The 23,423-nt window shown below is 39.7% G+C and overlaps 1 protein-coding gene and 1 long non-coding RNA gene across 5 annotated transcripts in view; one reads left to right on the forward strand and one right to left on the reverse strand.

The window, feature by feature from the left end:
- Window positions 1-23,423, forward strand: part of MYPN (myopalladin) — a 114,553-nt gene that overhangs the window by 48,648 nt on the left and 42,482 nt on the right. For all 3 annotated transcript variants that reach the window (XM_055590938.1, XM_055590927.1, XM_055590918.1), the window contains 7 exons: window positions 2,890-2,941; window positions 6,670-6,784; window positions 7,990-8,061; window positions 15,617-15,758; window positions 17,832-17,855; window positions 20,725-20,841; window positions 21,614-21,983. In XM_055590938.1, coding sequence (XP_055446913.1) covers window positions 2,934-2,941; window positions 6,670-6,784; window positions 7,990-8,061; window positions 15,617-15,758; window positions 17,832-17,855; window positions 20,725-20,841; window positions 21,614-21,983 — 848 coding nt within the window. In that variant the 5' untranslated portion in view covers window positions 2,890-2,933. The remainder of the gene's footprint in view (window positions 1-2,889; window positions 2,942-6,669; window positions 6,785-7,989; window positions 8,062-15,616; window positions 15,759-17,831; window positions 17,856-20,724; window positions 20,842-21,613; window positions 21,984-23,423) is intronic.
- The window catches only part of LOC129659513 (uncharacterized), a 41,480-nt gene continuing 33,119 nt past the window's right edge, over window positions 15,063-23,423 (reverse strand). For both annotated transcript variants that reach the window (XR_008718105.1, XR_008718103.1), the window contains 2 exons: window positions 18,308-18,373; window positions 15,063-15,199 (listed from right to left, as the gene is read on the reverse strand). This is a non-coding gene — a long non-coding RNA (uncharacterized LOC129659513). The remainder of the gene's footprint in view (window positions 15,200-18,307; window positions 18,374-23,423) is intronic.

Raw genomic sequence — 23,423 nt, forward strand, 5'->3', positions numbered from 1 at the left:
TGTGTGTGTGTGTGTGTGTGTGTGTGTGTGTGTGATAAGGGAGATGGTTCTCACACCAACAAACAATTTTTCATGGCACCAATTTGGTTTCCTACAATTAACTCAGTTCTGACCCATCTACCTGGAGATAGGGTCAGATCCAACAAGTTAAGAGCTCAGTCCCACAGGACTGCTCCTACCCCACTTCAGATGCCAATCACAGGGAGTAGGTGCTCAGATTACCCACAACATCTGTCTGACTTGGCTACAAATTGGAGGTTCTCACAACCCCCTTTTCAGGTTCAATTAATTTGTTAGAGTTGCTCACAGAACTCAGGGAAACACTTATTTATGTTTGCCAGTTTACTACAGGGTGTGATAAAGGATACACATGATCAGCCAGGTGAAGTGATACACAGGGAGAGGTGTGGGAGGCCCCTGAGCACAGGGGTTCTGCCAGGTGAAGTGATACACAGGGAGAGGTGTGGGAGGCCCCTGAGCACAGGGGTTCTGCCACCATGAAGTTGCCATGTGTGGTCCTCCCAGTGTGCTTATGTTCATCAACCTGGAAGTTCTCCAAACCCCACACTACTGGGACTTTATGGAGGTGTTCTCACACAGGCATGATCAACTCTTAACTCCATTTCTGGCCTGCCTTCCTTCTCTGGAGTATGATGTGGTAGGATTGAAAATTCCAAGCTTCTAATCACCGTAGGGCTTCCCAGGTGGTGCCAGTGGTAAAGAACCCGTCTGCCAGTACAGAAGATAAAAGAGACATGGGTTCAATCCCTGGGTTGGAAAGATCCCCTGGAAGAGGGAATGGCAACCCACTCCAGTATTCTTGCCTGGAGAATCCTTTGGACAGATGAACCTCCTGGGTTACAGTCCACAGGATCACAGAAAGGTGGACATAAAACAGCTTAGCACACACACATACAATCACAGCTTGGTCTTCTGGGTGACCAGCCCCCATCCAGAAGCCACCCAAAGTCACCTCATTGGAACAAAGATGCTCCCAGTGCTCTCATCACTTAGGAATTTATTAGAGTTTTAGAAGCCCTGAGTCAGAGGCAGGGTTAAAGACAAATATTAGAGCAAGAGATGCTCTTAAGTGCTCATCACTTAGGGGATTATAAGGGTTTTAGGAGCTCTGTGCCAGGAATCAGGGGCAGAGAGAACAATTTATGTTTTCTGTTATCTTACAGTATATATGAGCACTATGACAGGAAGTAGAAGGGATAGGAAGTATGTGAATGCACACATGCATGCGTGTGTGCGTGTGTGTGTACAGATTGCTGTACAAGACCTAATTTACCATATGACATATAAATGAAGACCTGAAGGAAGTGAGGGAGTGAGTCACAGGGATATTCAAAGGAAGAATACTCTAGGGAGTGAAATCAGCAAGCGTAGTGGCTCAGAAGAGGGAGTGTGCATGTCTTAGGTACAAAGATGAGCAGGTCAGAAGTTCAGGATGGGGTGGAGGTGAGAGGAGGCAGTGAGAAGATCACGTAGGTCCTCACGGGTCACTGCAAGGACCTGGCTTTTCCTCTGAGATAGGAGGCTCTGAAGGATTCCAGGCAGAGTTGTAACATGATCTGACTTAGTTTTTAACAAGGTCACTCTGGCTCCCAGCTGAAAATATACCAAAAGGAGTCAAACATAGAAGCAGGAAGACCACCTCGGAGCCTTGGAAAGGCATTAATATCAGTACCAAACTTATATGACTAATTTTAGGGAGGAATCAATTTATGTACCTTATATATCGACCTAAGTTTTTGATCCTGTTTCCTCTCATCTTCTGCGTTTTTCCTGGGAGCCATTCTTCAGTACTTTTATCATCTATAATACCTTATGCATGCCTTGCTTTTAGCACTTAAATATTGTATTCTTATGATATAAAGGTTAGAACTGTCTCATTCTTCTTTATATCTCTAATACCTTATGTAGTACCAGGTACATAGTGGTTATTTAATAAACTTTTATTGAATAGATTGGAGAAGGAAATGGCAACCCACTCCAGTATTCTTGCCTGGTAAATCTCATGGATGGAGTCCATGGGGTCGCAAAGAGTCAGACACGACTGAGCGACTTCACTTCACCTCACTTCACTTATTGAATAGATATATGAATAATGATACTAAAAACGAATAATACATAAATAGATGTTATATTTTTTCATCCTCAAATTTTTGGAGTACACAAATACCTCCAGATTTAGTTTTGTGATATCTTCCTGGAATTCACTATATTAAGAAACAAATCAGGGATCAAAGCTCTGCTAACAGTGCTGAGATTCGATTGCTGATTTTTAAAAATTTTTGGCAGAAGAGCTTCAAATACTCCCATCTCCCAAGATGAAGAGTGACTTGTTAATATTAGTACTGGACGGAAGGGCATCCACCTACACCTACAATGTTTGGAATCTAATGTAATCCCTTCTTTTATTTAATCTGTGTAGGCCAAGAGCAAGAGGATTTATGGACAATACAGAATGTCTGCAAACACTGCTCTGTTAATCTAAAGGTGTCAGCAGGTGTTTTATATAAAAGAACCCACAGAATTTGGGCCAGTTAATTTGTTTTTCTTTTATTTTTTTGCCATGCCTCATGGCATGTGGGATCTTAGTTCCCTGACCAGGGATCGAACCGGTGCCTAATTGCAATGGAATCACAGCATCTTAACCACTAGACTGCCAGGGAAATCCCTGGACCAGTTAATTTGAATTCTGTCACTAAGTAGGCATGTGACCTGAGCAAGCACTTCAACTACTTAGGGTATAGTTTCTTATCTGTAAAATGGGTGTTAGTTCAGGGAATCACTGAGTTTATTTCTAGGTCTAAACTTCCATAAATCTTCAAATGCTGGTTTAAGAAATTATCTTTACATGACTTGTTTTTATTTTTCCAGGGGTTTCTTCTTCAGACTCAGAAGGGGACCCTAACAAGGACGAAATGAATCGGTAATTCCAATTTTCTATCTTATTTAGAATCCTCAGGTCCTGAGAAAACTGCTAATTGTTTAGTAAAACTTGAAGAATGGGGCTGCAGGGTATGACATCAGAAAAAAAAAAAAAGAGTGACTTTGGGTAAAAAGCTATTTCTTTGTTTGTTGTTCCTTAAAAGATTAGTGTTCCCAATGTTTTAAAAATGAAATATCACCTATAAAACACCATCATACTTATATCTAAAGAATAAGAACAAATAACTCAGTGGTCCAAAAAAAATCATGTTTTCTGACTAAAGAATAGTACTCAAAATAACACACAATCTGGTGAGCCAAAAATATATGTATAAGTTATCTGGGCAAGTTACAACCTTTTTGCTAAAGTATTGGGTACTGAACAAAGTTACATTACTTTCCACAACCGTTGGCTAAGCACCTACTCTATACCTATAGAGTAGCACTATATCGAATGCTTCACTAGATGCACTGGGTACCAAGAAAAATCAGATGCTTCCTGCCTTCAAGAAGCTCACAGCCTAGTAGAAAGAAATATACATATAGCAAATATAGCAAAAAATGTACACCATGTATATAGACAGTAAGAGTAATAAAGTATAATAGACTATGACAGAACCATGTGCAGGGTTTAAGGATTTGACACAAAGGACCCCTTATTGTTTGGGGAGGGAAGGAGATCAGGAAAGGTGTCACAGAGCTGGGGACCCTAAGCTGGTTCTTAAAAGAACAGTAGGTGGAGATTCCCAAGCAAGAGAGGAAAGGGTGTTTCAGGCAGAGGAAATTGTGGACAGAAAGCATAGGAACTAGAAACAGTCGTCTCTTGAGACTTTCTGAAACACAGGCAATGTCTGAAAGAGTAAGGAGTTGTTAACTGAATTTGCATATTCTATCCTCTTCCACAGAGGGCAAGCTCCTTAAGTGTAGAAATCATGACTTATTCTTCAAACTGGGGAGTGGCAGTGGGGGAAGGGAGTATGCCTATCTTAGGCTTCTCTGGTGACTCAGATGCTAAAGAATCTGCCTGCAAAGTAGGAGATCCAGGTTCAGTCCCTGGGTCGGGAAGATCCTCTGGAGAAGGAAATGGCTATCCGCTCCAGTATTCTTGCATGGAGAATCCTATGGACAGAGGAGCCTGGTGGGCTATAGTCCACGGGGTCGCAGAGTCGGACACAACCAAGCGACTAACACACACATGTCTACTTTGGAATGGCAAACTGCTTTCAGCTTTTGTTCACATATGAAAACTTATAACCAGAGTAAATTATTTCTCCCTTTAACCTTCTTCCATGTCATTCCCATGGCTTCAGTTCAGTTTTTTCTTCATTCCTCTCCCTTTATGCCAATCACCTCTTTATAGGTGCTCCAATCTTTTTCTCTCTTTTATAGTTTCCAAACCACCCAGTTAAAAGATCATTCTGAGCTTATCATTTTCTTGACTTAAAAAAGTATTGTCTATTGGAAAATAAAAATCAAACAAAACAAGCAAAAACATTAAAAAAAAAAATCTCAACACGGGCATACAAAACTTTATTCACTCGAGTATCAGTCAGGCTTTCCTGCCCCTCCTCAACCATTCTCCCACCTCAGGCTCTCTACACAGCTGCCATTTCATTCTGTTCACTTTGCTAAGATTGCCCAATCACTTCTGCCTGGCAAACTCTTATTTATCCTCCAAAACCCAGTCACGTCACATAATAAGCTTCTTCTCCACTGCACATCACTCGTTCCTCAAGGCTCTCATAACATGGCTTGCAAGCCTAATGGGTATGAATTTGACATACAAACTTAAATAAGAAATATCTCATTTGTTCATTTTCTTTAAATCTACTTGTGGTAGTTAGGATTTAGCTCCAGTTGGGTATGAATAGAGACCCCAAATAACAGTAACTTAAATAAGACAAATATTTTTCTCCTTTACATAAAAAATATGAATTTGGCTGGTAAAACAACTCCACCTTGCACTGGACTCCAGTCTGCTTCCAGCTTTCTGCCTCTTTCCAAGATGCGGCCTCATCTTCTCAATCTAAGATTGAAAGGAATAAAGGACATACCCAACCCCCGTTTTAAGGTCATCTCTCTTAAATTACATACAGCACTATCCTTCATATCCCATGACCAGAAAGTAGTCGTGTGGCCACAGTTAGCATCAAGGAGGGTTGGGAAATGCAATCTTTTTTTGGAGTAGCCATGGAAAGAAATCAGGGGTTCTGTTATCGTAGAAGAAGAAAATGGATGCTTCAGGAATACCAATGGCCTCTACACCATAAAATGATTCTGCTTCTGAGACCCTACTCTACCTGGCTCTGGGAAAATATTCAGTCATTATTGGGTGTCCCTTTTGCCGCCAAGGCTTCTCTTGTGGCTCAGCTGGTAAAGAATCCACCTGCAATGCGGGAGACCTGGATTCGATCCCTGGGTTGGGAAGATCCCCTGGAGATGGGAAAGGCTACCCACTCCAGTATTCTGGCCTGGAGAATTCCATGGACTGTACAGTCTACAGGGTCACAAAGAGTCAGACATGACTGAGCGACTTGCACTTTCACTTTCAGTTTTGCCTCCAACATTGAGCAAAGATTCCTGAGATATAGACAGATACAGACACAGACATAGATATAGATATATAGTGTGGTATTAAACATTGCTCTAAGCATCTTCTCTGGTGACTCAGATGGTAAAGAATCTGCCTGCAATGCAGGAGACCCAGGTTCAATCCCTGGGTCGGGAAGATACCATGGAGAAGGGAACAGCAACCCACTCTAGTGTTCTTGCCTGGGAAATCCCATAGACAGAGGAGCCTGGCAGGCTATACAGTCCATGGGGTCACAAAGGGTCGGACACAACTGAGCAACTAACACACACACTAAGCATCTTACATGAATTACCTTATTTTACCCTGTGAGGTAAGAATTATTATTTCCTCATTTTATACATGTGGAAGCTAAGGCAAAGAGAGGTAACATACAGACAAAAGAGGAGCCTATCCTGACATCGGTCATCTACCCCCACAGATTAGGGTGGGAGGCCTATGTCCCAGATCTCAAGGTCCCTTCATGTCCAGCCCTTTGTTTCTTCCTGACATGCTTAGGGACTGATATGGTTAGCAAGACTGGGAGCCTTTAATCAAAGGATTGCCATTCTGTCTGGACTCAGGTTCTCTCTCTTGTTAGGTTCTCTGGCAAGATACCCAGACCTCTCTCTTTCCTACAACAAAACTGAAATAATCTCCCCTCTGCAGACTTCTCAAGAATACTTTCTGGCTCCCCTGCCCTTCAAACAATCTCTTTAATTTAATTTGTGTAAAGATGAAGAGCTCATTGTCTTGGGCTATTTCTGCTGTTTGCCACATCAAAATCCCAGAAGCAAAAATTTACAAAGCCTGGCCTCCTCCTTGGAATGGGAGGGGGAAGACAAACACAGAGGGCAACAACAAAACCAACCTCAGAAAATTTTGTGCACATGCACTGTCATAGCACTTGTCTTGAATCTCAGCTATGAACATGTTTGAGTCCCCAGCTCTGCGAACCGCAGTGAACTCAAGGACAGAACTGGCGTCTTATCTTCCTGTTTACATTGCCTAACAAAGTGTACAGCAAAGAAGCCCTCAATAAATGTTTGTGCGATAATGTTGAACAAAAAGTTTTGTAAGCAGTGCTGAAAGCTTTGCTGAAAGAATTTTCACAAGAATGACAGGTCTGTTTTATAATCTGTATTTTAATCGTTTCTCAGAGTCCAGAAGCCAAATGAGGTGGCATCGCCTCCCACTACTTCTGCAGCCATTCCTTCAGCAGTACCCCAAACCCAGCCTGTGGTGGCCCAGCCCAGGGTATCAACCATCCAGCAGGTACAAGAATCTAAGTGAAACACAAGTGCCCTGAACTGTGACAAGCAGGCACTGTGACCATGACCCTCTTGTATGGCACGATCATGTTCTCCTCTGGTGCAATTTCATAATGACCTTGGGCAACACACGTCTATAGTCATGATAATCACTTTGTACTGCCGGTATATGATATCAGTAGTTCCCCTGGCTTTGGGAACATGTTCTGTAACTTCATAGGCAAGTTTCATAGGAAAAGAAACTCTACAAGTTAGTCTCTGATATCCCAGCTTTATGAAGGGCATGGATTACATATACAATGAGCTGCCAGCTCTCCCACTGGCCCAGGACTCTCATGAAACTCGGTTCATGGAGCTATTAAAAAAAAAAAAAAAATTCTACTTTCTAAGATAGAGTAACCATTAAAACAACTTTCAGAAAATCGTAAAGTCTCTCATCCTTCAGGTTGATTATGATGATAATGATAGTACATGCTTATTGTAAAAACACTTAAAAAATACAAAAAGCATACTAAGTAAAAACTTAATCAACATTCTACTTCTGTGCGCCCACTCTTCAGAGGTACCTCCTGTTAATACTTTCTATCCGTTTCAGGCATTTTCTTTGCATATCTATATGCATATCTTTGCAAACTCCAGGAGATAGTGAAGGACAGGGAAGCCTGGTGTGCTGCAGTCCATGGAGTCTCAAAGAGTCAGACACAACTTAGTGACTGAACAGCAATGCATATACATTAAAATATGAAATCATATTAATATAAACACACTTGTAATGTGTTGTTGTATATTTAAATATTGATGTATATAAAGATCTAAAACCTTAAATTTTTTTAAAATTTTCTTCAGCATACTTATCTGACCCATTTAGTAATGCAGAGGGGTCATATTTTAGTTCTAATCCAGTAGTTTTCAAACTGTGATCTGTGAAGCCTCAAGAGTCTATGGAACCTCTACAAGGGGTTAAGGTTCATTACTTAGCTCTGTATGTAAGGGGATGGTGACGGGGGGCACATATTTACAGCCACTGTGATGTAGGAAGAAATAGTAATTTGATGTCTGTGAATCATGACATAGAAAATGTCAGTCTTCGGTTTTAGATTAATTTCATACACCAAATTCTTTAGCTTGTTATATGTATCTACCATCTATCTACCTACCTACCTGATAATTCTAGTGACAATGAATCTATTGTTGGTTCCCTTCTAACAGTGTCAGAGCCCTACAAACTACCTGCAAGGATTGGATGGAAAACCTATCATTGCAGCTCCTGTGTTTACAAAGGTAATCAAAATGTTACTTCTTTCTGCCATGGCTTTAAACACACCACAATACTCAAAGTTGCAGGATCCAAGATTCACTGATTTGATCTCAGGATTTTGTTCTCTTATAAATACACTATAGGGTTTGGGTTTTTGTGGTAGCTGTTACCATGCCTCCTGAAGTCGGAGATGTCTAATAACAGTTTGTGTAATAAGGGAGAGGTCATCCCCATCCCCATTCACCACACTGATCTCTATGGCCATCCTACTGCTTTAAACACGGTAGCCCCACCGACGGGTCAGGTGATAAGGTTTCTAAGCACTCCACAATTTTCTCTGGATGTCTGGTGCTCAAGGAGATGCAGTTACATGCTCTCAGAAGGCTTAATATAGACTTTGTCACTCAAGGACAAAGAGCTTTCTTTTTCTAATCCATAGTGTCAACTATTGTAGCGGCATTAAATTCTGAGTCTCATAATCTTTGTCTTTAGAACTGGAAATTTTACTCAGGAACTTTCTTTATAAATGACAAAAAAAAAAAAAAAACCAAGGGTAGGCAGAGAGATTAAACAATCTATCCAATGTCACAGACCTTGGTAGAATCAGGACTAGAAACAAGGTCTCTCATTTCTGTCTGTTGTTCTTTCTCTTATATAACATACTTTGTTTATATGTTGCCCAGGACAGTAAATTCAAAGGTGAACAACTGAGTCACACTGAATTTGTTCTGGAATCATGAAGACTACATGAAAGGAGTTTATGCCTGGATTTATAATTTGTTCTTTATATGAATACCAAACTTAAACCCAAAGAGATCTTATCCTCTCAGAAGTATGTTTTAGAGCAATGGTTCTTGATCTGAGTTAATTTTGCTCCTCAAAGGACATTTGACAATGTCTGGAGACACTTTTTGATTTTCACAACAGGAGCTGGCATCCAGAGATACTGCTAAACATTCTGTAATACACAAGATGACAGCCTTCTGCAACAAAGAATTATCCAATCCAAAATGCCAGTTAATTCTGGGGTTGAGAAATCATGGATTAGAGAAAAATGTCCAAAAAAAAACAAAACAAAAAAGGTGTCTTTTCCAAGAAGTACTGATCCTAAAGGAGGAGCTAAATTCACAACTTCCACAGAAACATCAGTTTTAAGGGAAGTTCTACCATATTAGCTCATCCAAGATGGTTTTCCAAAATTAAGCAGAGTCTGAGTGAGACATGTTTATCCATGACCGTGGGCAAACATTATTATGTGAAACAAGATGCATCGCGATTTTTCAGATGTTTCCTGTAACCTGCTTTCAGAATTTAAGTTTTGCTACTTTCAAAGACTAGCAGTAGGAAAGCAATGTGTTCTGATTTGGTGACTACCAGACTTTAATGAAGAGTTTTAAGTGGACGTGTGTGTGTGTGTGTGTAATATAGCTAACAGAGCTACCTCTATTTGTCTTAGTTCACTGCTAAGTCGCCTAGCCTTAAAACAGAGCTTAAACGCTGAGAAATCTGAACACTCTGTCGTGCCTATTTGTCATAACACTACCTTCGTCAGGTAGTGCTGATTCTTCAAAGGTAACGAAATCACAGAATAATTTATTCCGTCCCAAACTGAAGTCTCCTCCCACTCTTCTCCTCACCACCATCTGCCCAACCAGACAGCAGAGAGGTGTCCTTACCTCCCTCCACACTTTCCCATCCTTTGGGGGTGCTGTCTTCTCTGCATCTACATCATCTGGTACATATCTCTGATATAACATTTAGCACAATAATAAAAAGGTTTACTTTTCTGTCTCTCCCAAGCACCTTAAAGCCTCTCTCTAATATCTAGATGGGAGTCCACCATGATTATAATAGGTCCAAAACTATCTTAATTATTCCCAAAAGCCTAATAAGACTTTAAAAACTATTCTTTACATTTAATTTTCATGGACTGGTTAGTCACAAGTTAGCTGTTTTTGTGTGGTGACTGATAACCTGCCTCTAATTAGATGCTCTGATTTGCAGATGATATATATGCCTTTGATAAATAAAAATGAGAAAGTGAATTAGTCATCAGTGTATGCTGTTTATCAGATGAATCTCCAAAAATGTTAGCTCCATGGTGGGAAAGCAATCTCTAATACAGAGACTCAAACTTTGGTGAGGCTTTCTCAGCCCTCGGAAAGTGTGCTTTTGTCTCCATAAATGGGATCAGGGTTGTTCAGATGTAGGGCTCTAGCATAGCCTGTGGCTGAGATTCCAGAGGGACTTATCAGCAACAGTGTGCTTGCGTTAGTTTCCATGAGTGAGGGCAGAACTGAGGTCATCGTCACTGCCAGTGTCATCAGAAAAGTTCTGAATCAGAGCCACTGATGACGGTAACCACGTGGCGTGAGCCGTGATAACCGATCGTTGGCATATGTTTGCTTGGGTTTTTCCTTGTTCTATTTACTTCTTTAGGAACGTCTGGCATTCCAGTCCCTATGATTCACTTCTATACTGCCCAACAAAGCATTTCTCTGCCAATAATGGCAACAAGCCATTTTTAAAAGGGGCCTCCCTGGTGGCTCAAACGGTAGAGCATCTGCCTGCAATTCAGAAGACCTGGGTTCAATCTCTGGGTTGGGAAGATCCCCTGAAGAAGGGAATGGCAAGCAATTTGAGGGCAAAGTTTTATTTAACCCCTTCTACCTCCTTTGGTGATGGGGAAGTACTGGTATTATCTTCTCTTTAGAGAAGGTTAAAATGAAAAGGAGGATTGCCCAGCAAAACAGTGGTAGAATCTGAAAGAAGTGTGGGGTCCCATATGCTAGTTCATTGCTCTACTTATAGAGGATAACTTTTTTTTTAACCTTTTTATTTTATATTGGAGGATTGCTGAATATAGTATGGGCTTCCCTTGTGGCTCAGTTGGTGAAGAATCCGCCTGCAATGCGGAAGACCTGGGTTCCATCCCTGGATTGGGAAGACCCCTTGGAGAAGGGAAAGGCTACCCACTCCAGTATTCTGGCCTGGAGTCCATGGACTGTATAGTCTATGGGGTCACAAAGAGTCGGACACGACTGAGCGACTTTCACTTTCACTTTTCATAGCTGATTAGCAATGTTGTGATTGTTTCAGGTGGACAGCAAAGGGACTCAGCCATATATATACATGTATCCATTCTTCCCCAAACTCCCCTCCCATCCAGGCTGTCACATAACACTGAGTAGAGGTCCCTGTGCTGTACAATAGGTCCTTGTTGGTTACCCATTTTAAATACAGCAGCATGTACATGTCAATCCCAAACTCCTTAACTATCCCTTTCCCTCATTCTTTCCCCCTGGTAACCATAACGTTCTTTCTCCAAGTCTGTGAGTCTGTCTCTGTTTTGTAAATAAGCTCTTATGAAGGATACCTATATTTTTAAATACTTTACGAGATCGACTATCCTCCATCCTCTATAGTGTATCAAAAACGCTTTCACTCTGTTTATGGGGGGAAAACAGTGCTCACACTCCTTGAACATGAAGGGAGGTAGATGATCAAATTAGAATCTTACTCCTGTCGCTGCGCCCACTCCAACAGCAGCTGCTCGGGCGGGCTTTCAAGGCTGCAGCAGCATTGGCTGCAGCTGCTTCAGCAGTAATTTGAAGAGTGCAAGGGGGCAGGGGAAGTGAAAAATTGAAGAACGGCACTTCATTATATAATAGCAGAGGCAGGAAGCCCTGAAATAACTGGGCTGGTGGTTGGCTCTAGATTCCTGAAGATTACATGGGCCCCTCTCCCCAACCTGACAATTCCAGAGACTTCTCTGGCTCAACTGTTGCACTGGACACTTGTGACTATCTTGGAGCAAAAAGGGTTCTAGACCAGTAAAAACTGCTCTGATCCAACTCCAGCCTAAGGCACTACAGCATTCATTCCCAGCATCTCCCAAAGTGCAAAAGCAGCCACTAGATTTAAAAAAGAGAATACAGTAACGATATGAACCTTGTAGCTGACATCTTTTCAACCAGTAAGGGAGACGCCTTTTCTCAAGGATGTCCCTGCACTATATCTGTGGGATCTACTGAGCAGCAACTGTGTCCTTTCAAGTCACATTTACAGCACCTGCACACAGCACTTGGTACAAAGCAGGCACCCAATAATATTTATTCTGTGGTGAATCACTTCCATTTCGGCTAAGAAGGAGTTGCTGCTTTCCTCACTTTGTGGCTTCAGAGTGTCTTTAGCAGGAACAGAGAATAAAAAAAATCCAATAGCAAATGGCTGTGGAAGACATGCTTCTTAGGGTTGTGTTGTCAAGTTACCCCGCAAAGAATGTCTTCCTGGATGATCAGTACGGTGATCACACATAAGACAGATTTGCACTTCGGATACTGTTTACCTCAGCAGGTTGTAGACTTTTCATTATAGGGACTTTAATTCAAATCTGTAATTCCTAGTTAAGACTAACTTAATCTTTGCTTGTTGGGGAATGTTTCACGTCTTATTCATCTTCAGTGAAGTCAAGGTAAATATGATCAAGTCTTATACAATGTGTCATTAGTAACAGCCTAAGACCTACTGCTGTGTTGAACATGGCCCCATTTACAAAATGTTCAAATGGTGCAACTGATTTGGACAGTGATGTGAACCGATTTCTTGTCATGAGACTTTTGTAGAAAAGCACAGCTTTTAGCAATAACAACTATCACTGTCCTTCAAATCATGACCTTCAACAACCTTTTCTAAGTGGCTTGTAAGATGACCCAGGGCCTCTCCTTTACTGAGTATTGATGATGTGCCCCACGGGAACAAGCTTCCATCTCATATCACAGACACTTAACAGGCATGTTCTGTAACTGTAGTCATTCAAGTGTCTTGGCTATTGTCTCCCGCAGAACACAGGTCTCGGCTTTCAATGTCGAGTGAGTACTTACAACAAGCTAACAGAGGTCTCAACTATGAGTAACATATTCTCTCAAGGAGGTCCTTCTGCAAACAGGACTGGGGCTTCCCAGGTGGCCCTAGTGGTAAAGAAGCCTCCTGCCAGTTTAGGAGACATAAGAAAGAAAAGTTCAATCCCTGGGTCAGGAAGATTCTCTGGAGCAGGAAATGGCGACCCACTCCAGTACTCTTGCCTGGAGAAGCCCATGGACAGAAGAGCCTGGTGGGCTACAGTCCATAGCATCACAGAGTCTGACACGACTGAACCAACTTAGCACGTACACACAGCACTGCCAGATAGAGACTTGGTTCATATATCCGAACTGCAAGTCAGGTCAGAATGAATAGATTGACCTCATTCTGCTTACATTCATTCTTTAAATGTGCCACACTTTTTTTTATTCAATCCCTTCTGCAGCTGCCACTTTTTTTGGGTTTGCTTTTTTTTTTTTTTTTTGCCTCAAGAAGAAAGAGACTTCATTATGTATGAATCCCAGGGAGATGTCTGATTGCCATTAAAGTTTTCGATAGACTCCCAAACTACCATTTTCGCACAGAATTGGCTCAGATATCAAAGTGAAGGGCATATTCACCAGCTTGCCAGGAGCACCCAAAACTCACTGATGTTCCCTACTTATTGAGAACATTCTTGTCACTAGAAGCCACTGTTTGCGAGTAGACAAGGAAAAACCAGGCTTTTAATCAAATAGTTCCTCATTACTTCAGAAACCACTCTGCAAATTCCATCCTGAACTCCTTCAGCAAACAAATTTGGGAATGCAAAAAAAACAACAAAAAAAACCACCAAACCCACTAACTTTTGTCTGTGGCGCCCCCTGGCAGTCACAATATCAACTTACACACCCTTCTCAGGTAAAAATCTCCTATGGTAGCTAAAGCCATGTGGTTCTCCTCACCCTGTTATTCCTTAGACAGATGTTCTGAATATGATGGGTCCATGCACAAAATACCATATGTTGTTAAGACAAGAGCTGTAAACAATCATAAAATATTTATCAGAGTGAATGACAAAAGCGAAAAAGACTACTGGCCCATCCTTCTCCAAAGTGAAATGTAAGTGAAAGTTGCTCAGAGTAAAGTGAAAGTGTCCAGCCCTTGGCAATCCCTGGTACCGCAGCCTGCCAAGCTTCTCTGTCCATGGAATTCTCCAGGCAAGAATACTGGGGTGGGTTGCCATTTCCTACTGCAGGGGATCTTCCTACCCAAGGATCAAATCCAAGTCTCCCACCCCCTTCTGAAGCAAGAGCTGATACCTAAATGCAGACCCCAAAATTGTAATAATAGGAAAGCCTGAATTATTTATTGCTAATAGAGCTTGTAGAGGAAGATAATCATAACCTTTCCCACATTTGTAATCTTTTAGCCTATGGTAAAAATGTGCCCACACACATGCCAACAGAGCTTTTCACAATCAAATGAAGTACCAATAACACAAATGAATGTGTGACTTTAAGCTCACAAATCACGATGAGTGAAAGACAAGTTATGAAAGGAAAATGTGAGTTCTATTCTCCCATAGAGTCTGTTACAGAATAGACTGATATTTTACAGTTGAAAGTGATTTTTGTAAACTTTTTATTTGTGTGTGTGGAAGTTTGGAAGAGCATTTAATGATGCCTTCACAAAATTATGACATATTTTACCATGACCCAAAACTTCACATGCAATTATGATTATATAGAGATTGCCATTCTATATATCCCTCAACAGACTCTGAGGCTATACTGTAAAGAACACATACAGAAAACAAAATAGCAGAACAAACATCAATTTCCAGGACTGCAGAAAGTTGACAAGCAAGCCAAGAAAATAGTCAGTGTTGAGCCACAAAGATTTCCCACCTCATGGAACATTCTTATGTGGAAAAATACATTACTTTCTTTTTTAAAAAGGTTTTATTTATTTACTTTTTGGCTGCCCTGGGTCTTTATCGCTGTTCAGGCTTTTCTCCAATTATGGCAAGTGACAGGTACTCTCTGGTTGCGGTGCAGGGGCTTCTTTTTGTAGTGGCTTCTCTTCTTTTGGAGCACAGACTCCAGAACACTGGGGCTTCAGTAGTTGTGGCTCCCGGGCTGTAGAGAGCAGGTTCTACAGTTTTGGCTCCCGGGCTGTGGAGAACAGGCTCAATAGTTGTGGCGCTCGGGCTTAGTTGCTCTGCAGCATGTGGGATCGTCCCAGACCAGGGATTGAACCCAGGCCTTCTGCATTGCCAGGCAGATTCTTTTACCACTGAGTCACCAGGGAAGCCCCCTGAAATACATTATTTTCATACTGAATACACCTAGTATATACTCACTGCAGATTTTTTTAATTGTTATTATTTCTGAAAACCAAACTCTACTTGGGCATTTTCTCAAAGGAAGCAGAATGACTTTACTGAAAATTAGTATTTTTGCAAACCCTCAAAACATTTTGCCTAGTATTTGTCTGGCACTACAACAGAGAAGGAAGAAGATAGTGAGGAAAAAGTATCCTATGGGCACAGATGACTCTATCTTTAAAAATAGATTTGATGTAGATCCACCAAATTGAAGCTGCTGGAAATGCACAAGATTTGGAGAAAACCCAAACATAGAAGCAATGGTGCCTTTTTGGAAAACTCAGCTGCTGGAAGTAGATTCCAAAAATAGATACTTTTTGGTTCTAACAGTATTCTTCTCATTACAGATGTTACAAAATTTATCAGCCTCTGAGGGTCAGCTAGTTGTCTTTGAATGCAGAGTAAAAGGAGCCCCATCTCCTAAAGTTGAGTGGTATAGAGAAGGGACCTTGATAGAAGATTCTCCAGATTTTAGAATTTTACAGAAAAGTAAGTCAATGCTTTAAAATTATTTTTTAAATAATTTTTTAAATTTTATTTTATTTTTAAACTTTACATAATTGTATTAGTTTTGCCAAATATCAAAATGAATCCGCCACAGGTATACATGTGTTCCCCATCCTGAACCCTCCTCCCTCCTCCCTCCCCATTCCATCCCTCTGGGTCGTCCCAGTGCACCAGCCCCAAGCATCCAGTATCGTGCATCGAACCTGGACTGGCAACTTTTTAAATAATTTTTATAAATTTATTGTGTACATTATTTTTATAACAACAGCTAATTAAAATGTAATAAAAAAGAATAAAATAAAAATCACTTATAATCATAATCCATCAAACTAAGCCGTGTTAATATTTTGGTGTACATTCTCCAAAACTTTTTCCATGCATATTTTTTTTTAATTTACTTATTTTTTAATTGAAGAAAAATTGCTTACAGAATTTTGTTCTTTTCATCAAACATCAACATGAACCAGACATAAGTCCAGATATATGTCCCCTCCCTCTTGAACACGCATGTTTTTTAAGTAAAAATAAATCATTTTTTGTAAATTGATTTTTCACTCAACATTTCACGAATATCTTTCCATATTAATACAGATCTTTTTTACCTTTAAAAATAAATCAATTCAATTTCATATTTACTTAATTACCTATTGTTGAAAATGTAGAATGTCCAAAAATTTTTACTATTATAAACTATATCTCAAATCATGTTAACAGAGAATATCTATGAATAAATTTGAGCACTAGAATTGTTACTGTAAATTCACAATTTTTAAGCCTTTAATATAAATTACCAAAGTACCCTCCAGAAAGGTTGAACTGAATTTACAATGATCATATAATTGATCATCTAATTTTGGAGAGTAAAAGAGGGTACTCTTAATCATTATACAGAGATCCCAGGAATAAACCAGATATCTGTCCCAGCCGACTGGGACACATGCTACTACATGTATATTCTATACAACCAGAAATACATGGGAAATTCCTTTGTCTTAATACCTTCACTAACAATGGATATTAAATATTTTTTAATCTTCACTAATTTTCTAGGTCCAAAATGAGAACACTTGTTTTAATCTGCACTTCACTAATTAGATGTGGGAAGGAACTTCTTTTTCATATGTATTAGGTCTTTAAATTTATTTTTTAAATTACCTATTCATATCATTTGTTCGTTATTTATTTGGGTTTTATTTTTTATTGTAATAAACATATATGTACGTGTGTGTGTGTGTGTGTATCCAAGTGGTTAATTCTTCTTTTCTTGTCATGCAGTGCTTTCAGCTTGACACATTTCAGTCATAAATATGCTGAAATTTGTTCATTTTTTCCTATCACAAAATAGATTAGATATATGAATCAAATTACTATCAGGTTTAACAGCAGCAGCAGGAACAATAATATTCTGAATACCATTTAAGCTGAGAAAAAAAAGAAAAACCCTCACTAGTTTTATCAGTGTTAAAGACTGTTCTGCATGACTGCAATTCCATAAACATTGGTTGAGCACCTGTTTTAAGTACCAATCAGGCGCTTTCAGAAATGCCAAAGAATTTTAAAATAAAATCTGCTCTTGAGGAACCTGTCATCTATCCTGAGGCTCTTAACATTAGAAACCTTAGGGCAGGAGGTATATCCTACATTATATCAAGATGTGATAGCCCAAAGCCAAGAAGGATCCCTCAGTCTTCACAGAATTTTTCAGGTCAGGCCGAATGAAAACAATAAAAATAAATCATCCTGAGTACCAGCTAATTCAGTAACTTTTCCCAACCTAAGGTTTGCATGTCTCAGGTGGAACCCAGGTATGTCCCAAGATGCAGCCACATCATTTAAGCAGTAGTTCTCTCTTGCTGCTCTTCTATGATAAATATCCTATCCCCATCAAGGTCATCGGTGCTTAGGTCATTTTACTTAACATTCACAGATTAGCTTTGTCAAATTGCTCATGAGTATGCAGAAAAAAATTGTGAAATTCAGTGGGAAGCTTCTGATGAAAATATCACCTCTCAGTAAAATGAATGCTCAGAATCTTTTAATTTTTTTTCCTTTTAGAACCTCGATCCATGGCAGAGCCAGGTAAAGATCATTTTAACTTTCATTTTTATGTGATCAGTGATTTGAAATATGTAATAAAACATATTGCAGTTATACTGGTGTCAAGAAAAAAAAAGTTTTAGAAAGAAGATCGAAGCCAACTCTTGCTATTACTGTAGGAGAAGGAAATGAGGAGCATGTACAAATCTGAAATACATATTCAATACCTATTGTGAATACAGTTAGTTCTGGGTTGTTGAGGAATGTTTCTTAGGAATATTTTCCCTCTTAGGAATATTTTCCTACTTATGATTTCCTTCAACTGGGCTGAGCAATTTCCATGATGCTAGATCAATTCCAACTCTACAGACTATGTTTCTCAAAAGTTATGCATCATATTTTGAAATTCACAGAATCAACTCAGAATCAATACAATGTTAGTGGTGTTATTAGATGAGGTTGGGAGGATATTAAGATGACATAGAAGCTCTTACCTCTAGAAAATACAAGTCATTCACAAATCACAGCGTAAACATCTGAATGTCCTCTCTGTGATCACCCTGAAAAATAAGATTGTATTTGTGTCCGTGGGTAAGAATCATGGTTTGGAATTTCATTATTATAATTCTTTCTCCCAAAAACTGAATGGAAAAGCATTCCCAATACAGACACTGAACAGAAGAGGGTGGCAGAGCATGAGATGGTTAGATAGCATCACCAACTCAATGGACATAAATCTGAGCAAACTCCGGGAGACAGTGAAGGACAGGGGAGCCTGGTGTGCTGCAGTCCACGTGGTCGCAAAGAATCAGACATGACTTAGCAACTGAACAACAATAATCCATGTTGCATAACCTTGGATTATGCAGTAAGTAGGCCCTTGGGGATACAGTAAAGACCACAGTGGTCTTACTCTAGCATTGCTTGCAGTGGAGAAACATTTTTCCCCTTGAATATATTTCAGTCTTTTGATACTTTCAACCAGGACAAGCTTTTTCACTAGGTAGTCTCATACACAAAATAATTGCAGAGTTACGCTAAAGAGGTCCATGACCAAAACTAAGCTCAAGCTCTACAATCTAAAATTTCATGTCCAGAGAGTTCTTCCTTCCACCTTGTATAATGCAAATACCCTTTGGAGACAGAATATTTTATCAGGCAGGTATAGTGTAGTCTGAATAAATTTATCAGATCATTTTCTGAATGCAGGTTCCTGAAAGCTGAGAGAGCAAATGTTTGGGAAGGGGAACAGAGAGAAGGAAGCATAAGCCTCAGAAAAAGGACAGAGAGGTACCAAAAACCAAACTTCGCCTCTCCATCATTTAAGATTCTTTGGGCAGCAAGCAAAGAAAACCTAACCAAACGTGGCTTAAGCAACAAGAAAAATCTATCCTGTCACATTGTAAAATGCCCTAAGAAATGGAAGTCTTGAGACTGCTTAATTTTGCATCTCAGATCATCAAGGACCAAGCTTTTTTCCTCCCCTCATTCTGTCACCTTCAGAGTATCCTCTTAAGCTGGTTCTACTCATATACCCAAGACAGCAGCCACAGTTCTGGGTATTACATGCAGATGACAACGTCCAGAGGCAAAAGTAGGGAATAATGCTCTCTGTTATTCCTTTTAAAGAGTAAAGAAAACTTTCCCAGAAACTCCTCAGGAGACTTCCCCTAATATCTTATTGATCAAAATTGTGTGTCACATGCCACCATCTAAGCAAGAACAGAGTTAGCATGACTGGTTAGCATGACCAGTCATGATTCACCAACCACGGCTGAGAGAGGCCAGTCTGCCTTGAAGCCTATGATCATTTCAAGGAGGGTGGGCAAAGCCAGGATTCTATTAATAAGGAGTAAGGAAGATGAAGAGTTAACTGAGCAGGTACTCAACACTGTCTGCCATGGCCTCCTGTCCGGTTTTCCTAGAAGTTATCCAGCTAATTCAATCCAGTTATCATGAAACACTGAGATGCCAAGTTTTTAATACAACTCTGCTTTTGTTAATTTTGTTTTTAATGTCAGTTCCACTAAGTGATAACTGGAGGTTTATGTTACCATCTTATATCTCTCTTCATTAGTTGCCAAGGAACACCTAACTATAATAACTTAAGGCTGTAATCATATGATTCTATCTGGGAATCGCTTCAGCAGTTACTCAAAGGGGGTTCATGCTCTGTATTGGAGTAATCTTATAAGAATTACCATAGTATCACAAAAGAAAAGGTGCATTTCACTTTTCTTTCACCCAGATTTCTAAGTTGCTCTACCAGCTAATTACTAGTAGCTAAGCAAAATATTCACTGTCCAGTTTTAAATTATGGCCTTGATTTAAAATTACCTCATGACAAAAGTTCCCCACAGAATAGGTCACCAAAAAAGAAGAAAATAGTTCTCCACGGAAATAGTGAGATCTGGGCTTAAAAATCGTTTTTTCAATCCTTTTAGTTCACACAGAACTCCTTTTGCTTTTTTAAAAAATTTATTTAATTTTAATTGAAGGATAATTGCTTCACAATATTGTGTTGGTTTCTGCTATACATCAGCATGAATCAGCCATAGCCTCCTTTTGCTTTAAATCCTTTGTTTTTGTGATTTTAAGCTTATTGTTTCTTGGTTCTACTTTTGTTTTCTGGACTGATGACATAAACACATAATATTTATGAATTCATAATCTGATTATATTATTATTAAATTCTCTTGCTGAGTGTCTGCATGGAGTTATTCATTTTACATCCTTTGGCTCATTTGGTCTGCTAACCAGTCAATTCAATCAAATAATTGGACTAATTATTTTCAAACAATATAATCATCTTCTTCTATTGACTTTTATAGAATCACTATCTAATATCAGAAAATCCCATAATTCCATTTCCATAAAAAGTCAGTAACCATCTCTGCTTTATTGGCTTTAGAGGAGATCTGTACTTTGGTCATTGCTGAGGTATTTGCAGAAGACTCTGGGTGCTTCACATGTACTGCAAGCAACAAATATGGCACAGTGTCAAGCATTGCACAGCTAGATGTGAGAGGTAAGGATTCTTTCAATGCCGTAACCATCTAGACCAGGGATTCCCTAACCCCCAGATCAGTACCAGTCCATGGCCTGTTAGGAACTAGGCCATGCAGCAGGAGGTGAGCGGCAGGTGAGCAAGTGAAGCTTCCTCTGTATTTACAGCTGCTCCCCATCTCACTTTACTGTTTGAGTTCCACCTTCTGTCAGATCAGCAGCAGCATAATAAATGTAATGCACTTGAATGAATCATCCTGAAACCAACCTCTCCAACCCCAGTCCATGGAAAAATTGTCTTCCACAAAACCAGTCCCTGATGCCAAACAGGTTGGGGACCATTGGTTTAGACTAAGATTTTGAATATAAGTATGAAGAGTATACTTTACCCTTTCTTACTGCTTTTTATATGAAGCTAGTGTAGCTCTCCTAAAATTTTTTTGAATTATTGAGGAAAGTGTTCCTGAACAGAATTCAATTTCTAATTTCTTATTGTATTTATCACCACCATCTCATTTATCCTGCTGTTATTTATGATATTCCCTAAAAAACATGTCCTTGGTCTTACACAGACTTCTAAAATTCTTTCCAAAATGCTACTTAGATTTTTTTGAGTTTTTCCCCCAGTATCCTTACCATTCATTAATGCCTCAGATTGGGTTTTCTGTTTTTGACAAGCATCTCTCATTAGCACATTCGCCTAAGTTGGATTCCTGCCCCAACTCAGGTTTACAGTCCTTTCTCAGTCTTGTTGAGTAAGGCTAATGGCTCAGGTCCTGTTATCATCCTTTCAGGAAATGAAGATCTCAGAAACAATGGGTCTCTTCACTCAGCCAACTCCACCACCAACCTGGCTCTTATTGAGCAACAGCCATCCCCACCCAACCCAGAGCCTCCTGTGGAACAACCCCCTAAACCCAAACTGGAAGGGGTGCTGGTGAACCACAACGAGCCCCGGTCCAGCTCAAGGATCGGGCTCCGTGTGCACTTCAACCTGCCTGAAGATGACAAAGGAAGCGAAGAATCCTCCGAGGGTGGCATGGTGACCACCCACCAGACCAGGCCAGATTCCTTCCAGGAGAGATTCAATGGACAGTCAGCAAAAATCTCTGAGCCTTCCTCACCCGTCAAAGAGCCCCCTCCAGTTCTGGCCAAACCCAAACTGTAAGTAAAAATTAGAATGGATAACCAAGAGTGCCTGTGACCTTCTCTGAGTCTGCCCTTCTTAAAAATGATGAAGCTGAAAAGGAGAATTATGAAATGAGAAAACACACATTAAATGCTTTGCAAATCATATATCCTTACATCAGTGTAAATGTGCTATCACTATCATCCTTACTATTCATATTCTACTTCCAAGAAATGTTACATCTAAACGGGCTCAAAAAGATGTTTGTTCTATACTAGATGGCTTCAGGTGAAGCACTTCTGCACTTTTCTGTTTTAATAAACTTTTTTTGACTCAGCTTCTTGAGCCATTTTACTTTTTGGCTGCACTGAGCAGCTTGCACAATCTTAATTCCCCAACCAAAGATCGAACTGTGTCCCCTCAAGTGGAAGCATAGTCTTAACCTCTGTAGTGTCAGGGAAGTCCCTCCACATCCTTCAATATTTTTTGCACCTGAATTTTTTCCTTTTTTAAAAAAATTAAGATATAGTTGACTTACAATGTTGTGCTAATTTCTGGTGTACATCAAAGTGATTTAGTTATACATATGTATTCCTTTTCAGATTCTTTTTTCTTGTAAGTTATTACAAAATATTGAATATAGTCCCCTGTGCTAAAACTGGCTGGATTTTAAAACCCAAATTTGCCACTTCTGGGATGTTATAAATATCTTTGTGTCTATTGGTCTGTTTTTTCAATTAATTTATTTTTAATTGAAGGATAGTTGCTTTATAATTTTTGTGTTGGTTTCTGCCATACATCAACATGAATCAGCCGTAGGTATACACAGATCCTAGGTGCCGCCCACCTGAACCTTCCTCCCACCTCTATAGCCTTCTTACAAAGCCCTTTCTTAGGTCTAATAATCTTTACAGCCTATAATTTCATCTCTCTATTTCCCGTTTCTACTTCAGCTTAAGTTTTTATACTCATTATAGAAAGGATATCAACTGTTTTTCAGATAGTTCCTTGGTATGGCTAGATATGCTGTGGTAACCACAGTAGGCTTCATATAAATGTAATAGGATGAAAGAAGTCATAAAAATTCAGGCACCTCTGAATCTGATGCACTTGTGGCCCAAACCCTCTTCAGAGCTTCCATCAGCATCCTGTTGCAATATTTAATGTGCATCCACAGTAAAGCAAACATTGAATGTGATAGTACTATTATGTTCTGTTTGATCCACACATCAAAGTGATAAAATTACATTGATAAGCACATAGACCTTTAAATATCAACAATGAAATTTACAGTAATAGGACTCCCATCATGTGTTCCTTGGTGCTGACCACAAGGTACTCACTGGAAGCAGCTCATGTTGCTTAGTTTTATATTTTTCTCCCTACACACAAATTCTGGGCATAAAATTAAATGTTACAAAACATACAAGTCACACCCAGAAATACTTCAGTTTAGTCACTCTGTCTTGTCTGAC

This window comes from Bubalus kerabau, chromosome 1 (genome assembly GCF_029407905.1).
Source record: "Bubalus kerabau isolate K-KA32 ecotype Philippines breed swamp buffalo chromosome 1, PCC_UOA_SB_1v2, whole genome shotgun sequence".
In the NCBI taxonomy this organism is placed as follows: Eukaryota; Metazoa; Chordata; class Mammalia; order Artiodactyla; family Bovidae; genus Bubalus; species Bubalus kerabau.